This window comes from Strix aluco, chromosome 13 (assembly GCF_031877795.1).
Source record: "Strix aluco isolate bStrAlu1 chromosome 13, bStrAlu1.hap1, whole genome shotgun sequence".
Taxonomy (NCBI): domain Eukaryota; kingdom Metazoa; phylum Chordata; class Aves; order Strigiformes; family Strigidae; genus Strix; species Strix aluco.
Window position 1 is genome coordinate 3,552,535 of NC_133943.1, and position 17,321 is coordinate 3,569,855.

The following is a 17,321-nucleotide window of genomic DNA, read 5'->3' on the forward strand; positions in this document are numbered from 1 at the left end:
TCTATTTCCTGCCGTTAGCAAAGCTTTTAGGTTTCAACAAAACTTTAACAAAGATTTTAACAAACTCTAACTTAATTCCAACCCTCCTCTCAAGAGCCACGTTCTCACTGAAAAGCAGCTTCCTTTGCTCAGAAAGCCCGTGTGCTACAAAACCTGAACCACTTCAGATCTTCTCAACAGGGTAAGATCAGGTTCCCCTCATTAGCTCAGCTTCCCCACCTGCACATACTACTGCAAGCACCAGTCCTGTCCCTTCCCAGACCAGCAGCTTGTCACAGTACACCCGTCAACAAACCAGCTATATCCACCCCTGGGTTTGGGTACTCAAATATCATTAAATTACTAAGATCAGGTCTCCAACAGCTCATCTCTGTCTCAAGCTGCTGCCAGGGGTTTGCTCCAGTGCTCTTCCTAGGAGTTAATCAAACCACTCTGACAGTAAAGTACCACCTTTGTAGGGGCAAAAATCTAACCAAAAAAATATAAATTCTTACTTGCCTGGGCCAAAACCAGGCGTTTGGACCCAATACTGAAAGCACGCCTCTAAATTCTCTGTTTGCAAGGATTGCATTTATTTACATCGCACATTTAGGAAAGAGAATCAGAAATTACAAGTAGGTCCAAGCTTTGCACCCACTCTACACATCACAAATTTTTGTGCTGTTCTTTTAACTTGTTACCTACTAAATGTTGTCATAGTTGGGTGCAACACAGTTGACAGTACACACTTAGAGCAGCTTTTTTGCTGTGAATGCAGAGGAGGCGACCCAAAATGCCATTGATTTACACACGGTTTGTGCAGTATTTTCAGCAGCTTGCATGTGATGAAGGCTTTTGTCACCACTCTAGGACAGGGGCAAGAAGTGCCCAGGTTAAGGGAGGCATTGCTTCATCTGCTGGTGCTGCTGCGAGAGCTCTTATTCAGGCAGGGACCAAGAACAACCTAACCCCTCCAGGTGTCACCTTCGTCACAGGTTAAGCAAGGACAAGAGCAGCCTTCTGCCTCCTAAGGACATTGAGGCAGCATTAGCAAGTAGAAAGCTTCAACATCCTGAAATGAAAGGCATTCACAGGCTCTAAAGAATTACTATAAAATTTCTTACTGTGATGGGACACATGCTGTAAGAAATGGGGTCATAAGAAAAACAAGGGATATGGGTTTTTTAATGATTATTTTACCATCACTGCTCACCACCAAACAGGTTTCTAATTCTAGTTCAAAAGCAGCCAAGTAAGAAATCATTTGAAAAATGTAAACTGAGGAGAACGTATACTTAGGATTGGAAAATAGTTCTCTATCACAGTAGGTTAACAGGCTTTCCTGGGGGCTGCGGCAAACAGGGTTGCGTGGACTCAGCTTGATCAGCACCTACACCCAGTGGCACAGGCCCACCGACCGCACCAATCCCCGAGGGCAGCATCATTCGCCTGTGAGACTGGATCTTCCATCTCATTTTAAAATTGCAACAAAGGAAATATCATTTTTTCCATGCTCAGAGTCTTCTGAGTAGAGGATTTGCTTCCATGCACACATGAACAGAAACCCTAGCAAAGAAGAGATTGAATTATCATCACACCAAGCTGAAAAAACCCAAACTCACTACAGACCATGTACTAAGCACACTTTTTTCCCCTCATTTTGGTAATTTGATAAGAACCACCTGTTTAAAACTCATTTTCTTCAAATCCCAAGTCCGAATTTTATTTTCTAGTCCCAATACTGAAGTTTCAAGCATGGGATGGGATAACGTAACAACAAACACCAGATTAAGAACATGTTTAAGAACACTTTCATCTTTAGCTTTTCTTCTGCAGTTTATTATATAAATGCTTTTAAACATTTAGAGCACTGACATTTCAAAACAGAAAATGTTTAGTTCCACACTAAGATACTAGTGCAAAGAGTTGTTTATCTTAAGTGCAAATAAGTTACATGTCCCCACTGACAGCCAGGGGATTAGGCTGTTTTTAATGTAACTCCCAAATCTATAACTAACAATTACATTACTTACACTAAATCTGAGCATGTTGTAGTGAATAGAAATATTGGACTTTGGTTGGTAACAACCAAATACTCTGACAGTACAAACAGAAGAACGATCTGACTTCAAGCAGACCTGTGGATTCACTGGGACTGGAGACCACCACCACCAATTTCCTGACCTTAGTTATAAGTAATTGGATGCCAAATGTTCTATTTGATATTCAATTCCAATCATTAAAATACAACCTAGCTCACATGCACGCAGGTATTGTATTCCAGTGAATGACACAGGTCATCTTTGGCACATCATAGACAGTACATGAACACAGAATACAGAAATATTAATGAAATAATCTTGATCCTGCAAGAGGATGAGACAGGTCAAAGATCCTTCCTGTCTCCAATGCCTGTAACTGTTACTGAAAAATTTATTAAACCAAGACTGAAATACAGCAATACAGCTCAGTTACACAGTACATACTAAACCCCAAGTTTAATTAAATCCAACCAAAATAAATCTTATTCAACCCACAGATGCTAGCGTGTGGGGTCACTGCAGCCACTTTGTCCAAAGTATCTTAGAAATCTGTATTCATTTCTCTTAAAGAACTGTTGCAATGTAAAAACAAAGTGAGACACTTCATAAATAACATCTTTATTAATGAGTTTTCTTTTTCACATTCTTTAAACTGATGTTTAATTGAAATCTGCATAGTCAAGAGTGCAAAAAAAAAAAATCATAAAAGTCAGACCCAAATGTGAATGTTGCTTTTTTTAAGTAAGCTGGTCACAATCATAGGAACAAGCAACCTCCAGAAATAAATGACCAGGGAGACGTGGAGGGGGTGGGGATGGAAACCACTAGAAAAAACCTCTCATCAGTCCATTAATGAAGTCTTCACACAAAGACACACAACACCCATTCACATTCATGTGCACAAACAGAACGTAAACTACAGAAGATACTTCTACTGAATGAAATGAAACAGAGTGAGATTATTTGTGTATTTAACCGAGTGTTGATCAGCTATTCCCACAACGGGAACCATCACAATACCCAGGTAGATAACAAGGTCCAGATTTCTTCATGCCCTTATTACAACCACATTTAAACTAGCATCCTACGGTAGGAAACATGAAATCTGAGTATTTCCATAAAACTAAGAATTACTCTTAACACACACTTTTAAAGCAGTATCACCTCCCTTCTTTTTTAATTCTTAATACTATCATCCCTTTCCTTAGTGCTAATGTTATTCACAGTTGGTTGGAAGAGCAGGTGAAGAGGAGCTCTCAGTGCCCACGCGATGGCTCAGCCTGTGGAAGGGGTCTGCAGCAGAACACCTCCACCTCCAGCTTCATTTCCATAAGCACAGGCAACACAGTCCCCAGTCTGCACCAGCAACACCACAATGTGGCTCTGCAAGTAGTATTTTTAATATTTACATCATCTACCGATTTAACTGTTGTTCTCTACATTATAACTATCATCAGAAAAACAGGGAGGAAGAGAGGCACGTCCCCTACGTAACAGCTGTAGGTAAAGACTCACATATTGTCCACATGCTGGTGAGAGGCCATTTCTTACCTCCAGTTTTGATTTGTGCAACAGAGACACTACTCTGCAGCTGAGAACTAGTTTAAATGCAGAATTCTCTTAGGTTGGTCATTTGGAAAAGCTATCTGATATCATCACTCTGAACTTCACCATTCACAAACTAGGCTTAACACTTTACATATGGATTGTGCAGTAATAAACTTGAGTTACAATTTACATTAGTTAGGATCCAAATTATTCATCTTATTCAGATGCACAAACTAGGACTGTGGGGAACTGATCACCAATACAAGTTGAGAGCTGGGCAAGGAATAAGTCTCATTTACCTGCTGATTCTGTAGGCTTTAAATCTGAGATTCAAGCCCAGTAGGTCAAGAGAGAAAGTTATTTACTAAATCAGACGAATCAGAAATATATTTGCTGCCACCAATATTGGAAACACAAGCCCTAAATTATTTTGGAGAACTACAACAGTGAGTAAAAGGGATTACAGTAAAAACACTTATAGCAGTTTGTACTTGTACAAGGGGAACACAAACTACACAGCGAAACTTAAACCCATCACGGTGAAATGACTCCAGGGCTGAAACCCTACCCCCATTCAGCAGTAAAACATCCCCAGCACGTGGAAGCACCAGCCACAGCTCATGGCAGCATCAGCCAGCATCAACAAGATGTTGACAGACACAGAAGTGCTTCAACGCCCTTTCTTCGAAAATAACCTGCTATCCCCTCAGGAACTAATGCACTCGAAGATGGGGAAAACCAGTCAGAAGTTTGGAAACAAGGACTGCAAGTAACCAAATTTTACCCAGAAATAAGCCACCTGTGCAGCCAGCAGCTGCCACACTAGCTAGGTTTCAGGGCAAAACCACAGAACAATCCATCTTGTCCCAGTTCAAATCACCAAAAATAAGATTAGTCAGTTGGGTGTGGGCTTATAAATTTTCACAAGCAGCATTTTTTTCCTCAACAATTTCACAGGCAAATCTTCTGGTAGACCCCAAATCTAATTAAATTAGGAACAAAACATTTAGTGCAATGGTATTCTCAATTTCCTGCATTTCTTGTGTCACTTCAGGGGTTTAATTCAAGAGACCAGTAGAGTAAGACCACTTTTGACATTAGTTCAAGATTTACATTGGCACAGCTGATTCACGTTATTCGTACTTTTTAAAGGTGGTGGTTATAAGGGCATTGGATTAGATTTTTCTTTTACTAATGCAAAATCCTAGAACAAATGCAATTTGATAGTCTGAAAAAACCATCTTACTCTAACGTACAATGAAACTACTTTGTGGCCTTCTGTGTTTCAGGAAAATATCCCACGTATTCAGATCATCAGGCAGCCTCGCTAGTTAAGACACGTTAAAATGAAACATTTTCCATTAAAGTTGCCAAAAACTGGATTTAAATTTATTGCATGACGTTGCATAAGAAAGTATATTATTGAAAACCGTAAGGCATCATGCAATTATCCATCAGCTAATTATTTATTATTCCTTGAAAGATGGTTATATACTCTTAAAGTTATAAAACCAGTTTCAAAAAAGTACATAAAAAAATTTAACATAAGCATTAAATATTTTTCACATGTTCATAGTTTTTAGCTGTTAAAAAGTGCATTCAAACATACTGTACTGGAAAGTTGCTCAGACCAAAAACGGTGCCGGAGACTTGTTAAATTAAAAGCTGCAAGAGAATGTTGCATGGGATTAGAAAGCTCACAGGTTGTGGTAAACTTATAAACTTGCTTGAAGTAATTTTTCAATCCTCACACTTACAGTTTAGCATACATGATATAATTAGCTAAAAATGTGTATTTTTATAACTAAACAGTCAAATGAATTCAAGTTACGTACACTGAGTGATCAAATAAGGAGCAGACTTAATATTTGACATGGGACAGAACGTACTGATGCGATTTTGGCATTAATCAATGTACTGTGCCATCCAGCGGAAGCCTTCTCCGTAGCCTTGTCTCTTCAGCACGCTGCACATGAACACTTCCAGCGGCCTGGCATTCAACTCTTTCAAAGGTACACTGCCCTGCAGAGACACAAGTATGCCAAGGTAAAGTATCGTTACAAAAATACTGCTATTTTACATGGACATTTGGTTTTTATGGAATGCTGTTATTTAACTTGCCTTTGATACTGGAATTTTAGAAAATAAATTAATCTAAACCATATACATGTTACTAGGATAAGGGTCACTTGAGAAATACATGAAGCATATTTTCACGTGCATCCACATTTGGAGAGGGTGAAGTACATGAAACCAGAATTGCAACAGCAAGCACGTGCACAGAGAATTTGAGAGCTTATACTTGGTTTTCAGTCGCAGTTCCCTGCTCTGTTTCCAATAGCTTTCCAATCAGATAAAAAGAGTGTTTGCTACCAGCTGTAGGACTGACCACAGCAAGAGTGCAAGTTGCTTGCTTGCCAAGATCAGCACAGTGTGATAAAGCTCAACTGGAGATTCACAGTGGTATTCATACTTCACAGACTATGTGCAGTCTTGTAAAAACCAGGGCAAGATAAAAAAATATAGAATTCAGTAGTAACTGTTTATAGCCCGTTACAATTATTCTAAAACTAATCTGTGCAATTCTTTCACACGGAAAACAAAAAGGTAAAGATTTGCTCCCGCTCACCTAAACTCTGGCTGGTGCAGAACTTGAAGGGAAGCATCTAAGAGTGAATAAGCAAAGAGAAATTTCCAGACCAGGTGCCCTCCTCAGCAGAGCCACGCTGCTGGTCACCTAATGGGAGCTGGGACAGCAGCCACATGGAACGGCTCTGTAGCTGCAGAGGTGTCTTTCCACGGGCAAATGACAGAGCAACTTGTTTCTAATGCCCTGTATCCAAATGTCTCCTACAAGTAGTACACTGTATTTACTTTAAATTAAGAAGAGTTGAAGTATCACAAAGATCCACGATAGAAATATGCCTTGTTGCTACAGATGCCAGTAGGAACTTTTTTCCCCCCTCTCACAATCTACAAACTCAGACTTCTACAATGGTGTAAATAAATCTATTTCTAAGCTTTAGGTAAACGTGTTAAGTAACAAATTGTGCTAAGTCTGCACTTTAAGTGAGAAAAGTCACTTACTGAAAGACTTTACCCAGTCTTCTCTTACAGTTCTCAGAATTATAGCCTCTGAAAACTTGCTCATAGTTTTAAAAAAAAGAAAAAAGGAGCATTACCTTTCCTGTTGTCTGGCCATATAGACCAAACATCTCTCGTAACCGCTCTTCACTGATGGCTTCAGGTCTGTCAATCTTGTTACCAAGAATTAGGATAGGCACATTAGCAATAGTTTCATCTGTCATTAGTGACTACAAAGGAAAGGAAAAAGGAGGAAAGATTAATTTAGAATACAGAAAGTCAAATTTCTACTACCCATGTCCAGGTGGCAGCAGAGTTCTCTTGGATACTGGGAGTTTGAGATTATTTCTTAAAAGTTAAAGTTAAAACTTTCAAAAACTTATTTAAACTTACATCAAGTTCTTCTTTTGATTCAAGCAGTCTTTCTTGGTCTGCACAGTCCACCAAGAACACAATGCCATTGATTGCAGGCAAATAGTTTTTCCACACTCTGCGTGCTACAGGGAAAATATGAATTAAAACCAGAAGGAAATTATCCCAAAATTCAGAGCAATGCATATCAGTAATTAAGAAGCAAGAAGGTTTTTTTGAAGTCTTAGCTTATGTTGCCAGTCTTCAGGATGCAATTTCATGTTTTACAAAGCTTGAAATAATGGAGCAAAAGTATCATTCCCTTTACTGTTATCACCACTCTATCCCCCCCACACACTGATGTACTGAAATTTTGTATGTTTCCCCAAGAATTACATCAACAAAGGTAAGTTTGAAGTATAAAGCTTAACGGTAAATGTAAACAATTCAAAGTACAGAATCCTCTTCAAAATACAGATATCAATCAAAAATTTCTGCTCTACCACAGCTCTTGCCAAATTGTATTTGGGATTTGTGATAAGTGGTAGAGATGGACAAAAGAGCAGAGAATGTTTTTTATGCTGTCCAAGTGTGGGAAGTCCATCAGTCAATCTCTGCAGCACAGTCGTATTTCTGATCTGAAACAAATGGACTGTAGACAATTCTTAACTCAATTCACTGAAGTTAAGTGAGTCAATGTATTCTCTTACCTTGAGCATGTCCACCCAGATCGAAGGTAGTGAAAGTCATGCCAGCGATTGTCAGCTCTTCTGAAGCTAGAAATACATGGAATTATGTTCTCTGTGAAGACTACGCAGTGCACTGGAACAGTCTAACCTTCTAGCATGTAGATTTTACTTCCTCCCTTGGTTCTTTTCAGTATTTTGTTATTCAAGAAGCAAATCAGAGTAATACATTTTCTCAAAATCAGTGACCCATTTGTTTAACAATATTAACCATTAAAACACATGTGAAATATCTACAACACTAAGAATAGCGGAGAATATTTGTACATTATTTATCCCTACACATTATACAAACAACAGTTGGCTCTGGCATCTGGTTTGCCACAAAGATGGCATTTCATGTACAATACTGTTCAAGGTTTCTTCTCTTCACATCCTTTCTAATTTCTCACCTCCTTACTGGGACTTCACCAGTCCACATTTTTAACCTGTGTTGAACTTCTCCTATGAGGCTACCAGTATAACAATTACACAGTAACCTCTGAACCAAAAAAAAGAAAAAAAAAAATCAGAACTGGGGACATAAATGCTAATCTGCCAGATACACAGCGAAGCTGCTCCCAAACACTGCAAGCCCCAATTCCTACAGCTTCTGTGATTTAGACTCTCGGGTCCATCATCCTGCTTGTAACTTGCTTCTGAATTTTAAATATAGCACACTGAACTAGTCGATACACTTTTTTTTTTTTCCAAATATTACTTGAACTATCTACAGATTGCAATCCTAGAAATTCCTTTGTTTCTCTCCAATTACACTGTTGGTCTTATGATGTATAATCAGTTTTCCTGCAACACTTTAAATACTTTCTGGCTATGGAACCAGCAATATTAACTTACTGGGGTGTAACGTGGGGACGTGTTGTCCCAATCTGTCATCTTTGAGCATGTGCAGCAGTGTAGTTTTTCCAGCATTGTCCAGTCCAAGAAACACTAGTTTGCCCGATTTCTTATACAGTCCTAGAACAAAGAAGGACCTAGTGAATGATCAGTTAAATCAGTGGGAGTTCATTTCTAGCACTAGAGATGATTTTGCTCACAGGAACAAAGTGTTATGGTACAAAATACAGACCAGCCAAGTTCCACCACGCACTTTATCAATGCCCTTTATCCACATTCTCCTACTCGTACAAACTACAGCGACACTTGCTCACGTGCCTGCCGTGCTGTGTGTACCACGTGCAGCTTACAGGATGCTTAGTGGGATGGGGAGAGGCACACAATTGATGTAAACGTGTCACTCATGTAAATGCATTTACGTTGTCTTAGAAAAACCACAGCAGAACAGGACTAAGTTTTGCCAGTAGCTTACTCAACCCCAGCAAAAGGACAGCTTTGCTCAGAGGCGGAGGAGCGGGGGGCGTGAGGGTACAGCACTAACATAACTAAATACAGACCATCCTGGACCTGAACAGAGGGTGTTTTGTTCAGCTACCTCCAATCATGACAAAAAACTTGTTAGAGGCAAAAAGGAAGTTCAGACCTCAATCAGTATATTACAGAGAAATTGGTTTCAACATCAATAGTCATAATCAGTATATGTATGAATTCTTTTATGTTGGTTCATATATTATTTTGATAAAAAGTAACATTCACCCATACCCCCAGCTAAATTGTATGGATATATGTGAATGGCATCGTCAGGGCAATTCTGACACACTTGCTGTCATGCGATAATGCTTTCATAACAGGAATAAGAAATTTTATTTTCACTGATTGTCATCTTTATAAAAATGCTTTTTCCTCTTTCTTTTCTCCTCTACTTGTAACCCCAGTAAATGCAACAGTTGCTGTGGAAAGGAAGAATGTTTAAAACATGAACACCATATTTTCTTAAGTTTGTGATTATCAAAGGGCAATTCTCTTATAACTTGCCAACACTACACCCTATGCCAGGATTATTTTTCACTGCTTCAAACTGATTGACATGCAAAGTCAAACATTTTAAAGACAAATTAAATTTTTAAAAAAATCACATTCTGTAGTGAAAAAACTACTGAAGAGTCTCCTAATTTTGCCTTTTTTTTTTTAAGCAGAAAATCTTCCCTTATTCCCTCTTCAGAAGACCTGTGGCTGGTTACACACTGCACATTTCCTTAGGCACCACTACTGACCCCACAGCCTTCACAAGTGCTGGAGGGCAGAACACTTACAACAGAGCGTGAGGAAATATATATACATATATGCTGAAATTACATTGCTTCCAAAGCAAAACTGAGCTACAATCCTAACAGAATTCTCTCTTTCTGTGTAAAAAGAATTGCAAAACGCAGCCAAATATTGCAGTGTGGGAGGTTTTTACATCACCAGGATCTTTTACTATATAATGTCATAGTATTATGGTACTTTGCAATATGTTGAAGAAAAGTTTATTTGCCACCACTGCGATGATACAGAAACATTTTGTGAAGATTTACTGTTAAAGCTCAACCATCCCAGGGCTGCAGTCCCTACACTTAACTGCACCTTCTCCAGCACAACCACCACTGCAAACCTTGCAGCAGCATCCTGTGCCGTGCCTCGGGGCCGCAGGCGAGAGGCTGGCGGTGTCCAAAGGGCACGTTAACAGCCAGCCTGGGTCTCCCTGTGTGAGGTGGGTAGTGGGCAGAGTGAGCCCGTAACATCAGTTTTTGGAGCCCTCATTTTTCCTTCTTAATCCGTTATCCTCACGCGGGTTTTATCTGTGGGATTTTAAGCAATGCTGTTGCACAGGTGGCTGCTCCGACAGCCCCACCGATGCCACAGCACTACAGGGGTGTACGTGCCTCTGCCTGGCTGACCTTTACACTGCTGCTGTTTGCTCACCTCTCCCTCTGCCTTTAAGCTAATCTCTGGGATCGCATTCCAGTGGGACATGTTTTGTAACTTGCAGGAATGAATATTGTTTCATTTTCCTCAGCTTATTTCATTAAAGATCTTTATTACTACAGGTACTGTAGAGTGTCTTCACAGTTCTTTCAAATACAACAACTCTTACTTCCTAAACTCACCTTCGCACATGTCCAAATATATACTGAACTACTGAGTAGAGGAGAAAGTATTAGTATTTACAGAGAAAGTAGGAGTGGGCAAACGTTTTTATACATTAACTTACGTTACAGGAGAAACTCCAGTTCACGCTTACCTTACAAGTTAAACAAAATTCTACTAAACCATAGTAAAACAGTATTTTTGTCACTCTCAGCCTGGACATCCAGGAGCCTTTGCTCCCAAATCAGGTGCCGCTGCTTTCTCAGAAACATTCTGCATTTCTAAGTGTCTTTCATAGAAACACAAGATGAACAAACAGCAATATTCCAGCTATTAGCTACAGTAAGACCAGAGATTCTTTGTGCATTTTAAAAGTGTATGTGTGCAAAGATGTACTTCATAAAGTGATCATATCAGCCTGCTGACAGGACAGCACAGGGAACTGCAGGGAGTTTCCCCAAAGGTTATAACTGGCCTTTTTCAACTGTAAATGTAAATGAGAATTAAGTGAGAGTGTTTCTTCTAGAATAAGAGGGACATATTGGAAGTAATTCTCCTTTCTACTTCAGTCTCCAGCATCTTTCACCAGAATTAGACTTTGCAAGCACAGGAATGGGAAAGCGGGCTAGCAAGCGGTAATCACTTCTCGGCTAAGTAAGAGGAGATAAGAAAGATTAGTCAACTTAGTTAAAATTTCACTGGCTAATATTTCGATAGTAGGCCAAGGGTCTAACATTCAGTGAAAAAGTTTAAACTTTCAACTGATAAAAGGCAGGTGGCACAGCTTGCCGTGATTCCTTAATCTCAAATGCTTTTTATCCACTTCAATAAAAATCCTTCGGATTTGTAAACTGCGCCTTTTACCTATGTGATCTGCCCACTTCAGTTCTTTTTTTTAGTATCCTAACATTCCTTTTCCTCCTGGTTGGTTGGGGCTTTTTCCCCCATTGTTTTTTTCTCCTCCTCCTGTTTTGCACAAGCTAATATTTCACCTTGGATTGAGACGGATGGCAGACTCTTTTGGCCAGGGAATACTTTCCTGAGGCTCTTCAGCAGATGCCAGTGAAGTTTCACACTGATTTCAGTGACAACAGTCATAGAATAATGCGCTGATGAACATGAGGAAGGGCTTCAATATGCAGCACCAATTTTTAGTAGACAGTCCCTCATATTTGGATTCTCATGTGATACCCTCATGTGCAAGAGATCTGAACTAAAATACCTGAGTTGAGTTATTTACAGCAGAGAAAAATCAGGAGAAAATCCATACAACTGAATGACACCAGCTTAAATGTAGGTATGATTAGAAAAATCAAACCTATTATATTGATAAAAGAAAATGTAATTTTTTCAAGAGGTTAAGGCTTAATGTAAGATTGAGTCGAGAGCACACTCTGGAAATACTCACTATTGATTAGCGAAACCTTTGTTTAAGTGTACCTGAATATACACCAAAATAAATATTATTTAACCAGCAGCTATGTTTGAAGATAACAGAGGTGAACAGACATTTTATACAAGAAAAGCAGAAAGGAAAAACCCCAAACAATAAAAACTTACCTAAAAACTGTAATACGCTACTGAAACCACTGTAAATCCAATCAAATATGAAGGACATATCTGAATCTTATAGTCTGAAATAAACAGAAAATATAATGCATTTAAGAACAGCACATTAAGCATTGTAAGATATTTATAGGTAACAAAAGTAATTCAAAGTCCTGGGTGAAAAATAAAAAACAATTTCATTTTGGTAAACTGTAACATGGAGCAATTAAGTGATCCCTCAACGCATTAAAAAATTAGTGTAGAAATGGAAAACCGAATCCAGACCTTGTGATTCAACAGCAAAGACTTTTTCCTCCTCTTGGAAAATGCTACATGGACAAAAGTCTTTGCAAGAAGTAAAAATAATTTTCTTAAGTATGGTTTGGTGGAGGTGCGTGATGTTCCACTGAAGATTTCAAATGGGATCTTCACATAAACTTTTCAACTGGGAAAAAGTGGCACTTTTGAGAGGGCAATAGAGGGATGTCAGTGCTCCAGCCACCCTTGGGAGCTGCTGGGGTTTGAAGCAGAGGCAGTAAGAGTTGGAGTTTTGTGAAGTTGAATCCAGAGAAGTTTGATACCAAAGAAATCCCTATTGTCTCCACAGAACCTGTCTGTTTGGCTTGTAATGGGAAACAACTACTTAGCACAAAGCACTGGAATTGTCATTCAAGGACTGTGACCTCCTGTACTCTCCCGCACAGGCTGCCACAATTTAAACCTTAAATGCAAAAATTATGTCTAAAAAAAGGACTCTAGAACACCACGTTTCCCACTGAATTCCTTCAGCTTAGATTCAAGAAGAGGTTGAGCTGAGAGCAGCCAGCATGACTATAACCAACACTCTAGTTGTGCCATACAATCGTCAGCCAACTTCAGCTGACCATCACAGGCAGGACACCCCTTGCTACCAGGATGAAGCTCTGCTACTCCACAAATATCCCTGCTTTGTGGTATGGTTAAAAAATATAAGGCTGCTATGCTCGCCCCTGGGAAAGAAGCAAGTGGTCAGGATGGATTGCACAGACTAACGAATTCAATTGTTCCTGCCCCAGAAAACCCCCCCTCTGCTTCCAAACAAGTGGCCACAATGGAGGTGTCGGAGTTTTGGCACACCTCGGGTGCCCAGGAGGACAGGCAGCCCAGAGGAGGAACCACCACTACTGCCAAAGCGATGCTTTGGGGCGCAAGAGTAAAGCCATCCCCAGGTTCACTGCACAGCCACATGCAATTAATTTCTTAGCTTTCATCTTAATTTCCTCATTATCTAAAGTGAGGATAATCACACTGAAAGCACCAATTTGACAAGTGAATTAGTATCTGGAGTGAAAACCTCTCGAAAGATTAAAAGGCAACATCCTCAGAAGCATTTAGCCAGCTAATTCCTACTGGAGCGCACAACCCCTGCTAACATCAGGGGAGGGGGAGTCCGACTATCCTCGAGAAAGTGGACGGCACTGCTAAGTGCAGAGGCTCCCACGCTGCTGCAGGCTGTCTTGCCCCACTCGATGCTGCGGTGGTGCCTTGGAGGGTGGGTCACAAGATGACTTTAGGACAGCTCTGACCCTGGAGCACAGCACACTAGTCAAAACACAGGTCAGAACCAGACCAAAATCCAGGCGTCTGTCATAGCCATTACACTTGTGACAATGAACAGCATCTTCATCACACAACAACAGGTAGGTAGGATAATATGAAAAGAGGAGGAAATATTTTAATAAAGATAATATGGAAACAGGAGGCAAGAATATTTTGTTTGATTGCACTGGAACAAAATCTGTTTGGATGACAAAGCACCAAGTCTTGGTTTCTCCATGACTAAGCCCGAAAACCCTTACCCACATCCTACATTACTCTGAACAACTGCTCAGCTGCAACAGGCACAAGTTTTAAGAATACAAATCAAATACGCTCATCAATGCATAAACACCCAGTTACACAACGTCATGACTGAAACTGTCCCTTGCATGGCTAAAAAGCAAAGGTCAAGAATAAGCAAACACGGCAGAACATACACGTCAGCAGATTTATTTATTGCTTGAGCAAAATACCGATCGAGAAAAGCCTCTACGGGGCTTACAAAAACCATCGACTCAAATAACCTGCAAATCAGGGCAATCAGCGTGATGTAAGAGAAGTGCTCAGATTACTGAGGTGAGAATAACTTCACAGCCTTTAGTTGTGTTAACCTTTTCCATCTATTAAACTTATGGATAAAACAACAAATCTTCATGCATTGCAGAAAAGACTTTAAGGGGTAAGATTCAGATGATTAAAGTGAGAACAGGATTACTCTGCAAACACTTTAATCATTTTAAGTGGCATTAATGTAGGTTAAATTCCCATCACCACAAGAAAAGTGGTGTTAGAAACAGAGCTAGCCAAAACCACCCAGAACAGCCTCTGTATCAGCTTGGCAGCGCTGGAAGAAAAACACTTTTAAAATGGGGAAAAAATGGACAGCTAATTGTAAAGGCACACTGGTAATATTTGAATAGAGATATTAAATCTACTCTTATCACACTGGAAAAGTGGGTACATAATTCACAACGGTGTCAAATCAAAGCATTAAAAAACCATAGCAGCTCTGCACCGGTATCAAGAGCTGTTACGCTGCTAACACGTCCAAGTCACGGAGCTACACCGAGCTGAGGCTGTTCAATACACACAGACTCAAACTCTCAGGCTCATGTTAAAAATACCATAAAAGCAGAACAATGAAAACTGTCAATCACTGTTTAGAAGCCACAATGAAGACAAAAATAAAAAGACTACTTTAAGGTTATTTCAAGGGTTCCCTTGAAAATAATTAGTTGCAAGCAGACATAAGCTTTTAACGAAAAATTGTACCAGACACAACACAATCTTGCAGTACCAACTATTTTTACAGACATCACCAATTTAGTTGTGCCTCCTTAACAAAAAAAAGTCAATTTTCTAGCATCACATCAACAACGGGTGGCTATCAGTTCAGAATGTCTCCAACAATCCTGGCTAACATCATTTCATCATCAAAGTATCATTGAGTAACTCCCGTGGAGCCCTGTAAGCCACTCCATGGACTAAGGAGATGGGTTTGCATACTGGAGACCACTTCTGACCGTGGGGATGAGGAATTCCCATCCAGTGCCTTTGGTAACATCTTGAGCCAGCCTCCTGAAGGGAACATCGCTGACGGCAAGGACTGGCAAGCAAACTCACTCACACTCGCTTCTTTTATACTCTGAAAACCTGGAAATTTCTTCCCCTACTCTCAACCTGCATTTTTCTAGCTAAAAATTCATCATTTCACTTCTGAACTTGCAAGAATAGCACTTATTTCCACAGTCTGTGAAACTTTAGATATGAGACGATATCAGGCTTTTAAAGGCAGTTTTAAATCCCTCTATGGAATAATTAGGAAACAGAAACCAGTGACACAAGCTGAACAGCTCTTGCAGTAACTGGAAACACACTGTGCTGTGCCTGGGCGGATACTATCAGCCAGAGCTCGGAAAAAACCCTCTGTCCAACCTAACCCCACCAACCCTGCACCCCAGCCACCAGGTTAAGTCTGAAAACACAACTTGCAAGTGAGAGCTTAAAGTCTACTGTTAAGGGTGTATTTGCAGTTTTTCAAGTAGGATCTAAACATGATCACTTAAAGCTATCGTTTCACATATGACCATTTTAAGGTTGTAAAATGTTACCGCAGACAACAAAAATCAAAATCCCTCAGAAACTCAGTGAATAAACTGCTATCTGCCTTCTCGAGTACAGTTTATTCTATGATATGAAACTGCCCTTTGATATAGTATTTCAAAAGTTGAAGAAAAGGACAGAGCTTGAAAATGAGGTAACAGCATAGATTTTCTTTGGGTATTTTAAACATTTTTTTTAACAGCAAGTCCTCTCTGAGATTTCAAAAGAGTAATCATCATACTGGTCTATCACAAATTGGGTCAAAACCCAGGAAGATTACATACTGAACAGCACACAGCTTAAATTTAGTTCTATCACATTTTTTTACTCGGAGACAGCCTATCTGAATTTAACAAAGACTTTAAGCACACCTGAAACAGCAAACAGTTTATCTGTGAAGACTTGAGCTGCTGCCTGGCTCACAACAATCAGCTGTCGGAGCACGGTCTCAATGGAGGGCCTACTGCAGCAACTGACTTATAAAAAATAAATCTTAAAAGTCATAACTTCCGAAGAAATAATGCTACTTATAATAAACGTTGACAGATGGGTACAACGTGACAGATGGCTGCACAAGGCAGCTGTGGAGCACCTGTGGGTTCCGGGGCAATGTTTACAACCCTCTCCCCAGCACCCCGGACCCCCGGGGAGGCAGAGCCAGGGCTACACGGGAACTGCCGAGCACCCATGAAAGGTTCACGTCCCGGTCCCCGAGCGGCGGCACACGGGCCAGTACCCCCAGCCGCAGAGGCCCGGCGAGCCCCGAGGGCTCTCCCCAGGGCGAGCGAGAAAAAGGAACGAGAGGCGCCCCCCGCCCCACCTCGCAGCGCGCTGCCCACGGGCCCACGCAGGCCGCGGCCTCCCCGGGCGCGCAGGGACCCCCCGGGCAGGCCCGGAGACCGCTCCCGTAGGACATGAGGGCGGCCCAGCCCCTGCACCGGCCCCCAGCAGCAGGCCGGGGGGGCAGCACCCCTCACCTTCCCCCCCCCCCCCCCCCGCCACGCTCACCCGCCGCCGCCACCGAGCCTGAGGCGCGGGCGCTCCACTCCGCCAGCACCGACACGCACCCCGCGGCTGCGCCCCGCTCCGCCCCCCCCGCGCAGCTCCTTCCGGGCTCGGCTGGCAGCGTCGCGGACGCTCCGCGGCTGCAGGTCCGGTTCAACGCTCCGCTCCGCCCGGCCCACGGCCGCGGGGCCCCCACCCGGCAGCGCCTCCCCCTCCCCGCGGGCCCCTGCCCCCTTAAGGCCCAGGCCCCGCCCACTGCCGCAGAGCGCCGCTCCCGGAAGTGCCACGTGTACGCAGCGCGCCTGCGCGCGCCGCCCGGTACTTCCGGTGCGGGGACGTCCCTCCCTCCTCACTCCCAACCCCCCCCGCC

At 41.5% G+C, this 17,321-nt stretch overlaps 1 protein-coding gene across 5 annotated transcripts; it reads right to left on the minus strand.

Moving 5' to 3' along the window:
* Positions 1–548: 548 nt before the first annotated feature.
* On the minus strand, positions 549–17,152 carry SAR1B (secretion associated Ras related GTPase 1B). 5 transcript variants are annotated; one of them, XM_074838997.1, is made up of 8 exons: positions 16,955–17,152; positions 12,278–12,351; positions 8,588–8,707; positions 7,715–7,780; positions 7,047–7,150; positions 6,752–6,883; positions 5,459–5,591; positions 549–1,545 (listed from the first exon to the last, which is right to left on the minus strand). In XM_074838997.1, the coding sequence occupies exons 2-7, from the start codon at positions 12,333–12,335 to the stop codon at positions 5,475–5,477; spliced, it is 597 nt and encodes a 198-aa protein (XP_074695098.1). In that variant the 5' UTR covers positions 12,336–12,351; positions 16,955–17,152; the 3' UTR covers positions 549–1,545; positions 5,459–5,474. The 5 variants fall into 5 exon arrangements, with proteins under 5 accessions (XP_074695098.1, XP_074695097.1, XP_074695096.1 ...); XM_074838996.1 differs by lacking the exon at positions 549–1,545 and adding an exon at positions 2,619–3,404; XM_074838995.1 differs by lacking the exon at positions 549–1,545 and adding an exon at positions 2,619–5,234.
* Positions 17,153–17,321: the final 169 nt, after the last annotated feature.

What these genes read in the sequence shown, in the direction of transcription:
- SAR1B (XM_074838997.1), bottom strand. Translation starts at nt 12,335, where the DNA reads ATGTCCTTCATATTTGATTGGATTTACAGTGGTTTCAGTAGCGTATTA. An exon ending in CGTCCCCACGTTACACCCCA is followed by an intron (nt 7,781 to 8,587) that starts GTAAGTTAATAT and finishes ATGTATTTCTAG; the next exon opens with CTTCAGAAGAGCTGACAATC. An exon ending in TCTGGGTGGACATGCTCAAG is followed by an intron (nt 7,151 to 7,714) that starts GTAAGAGAATAC and finishes TTTTCCCTGTAG; the next exon opens with CACGCAGAGTGTGGAAAAAC.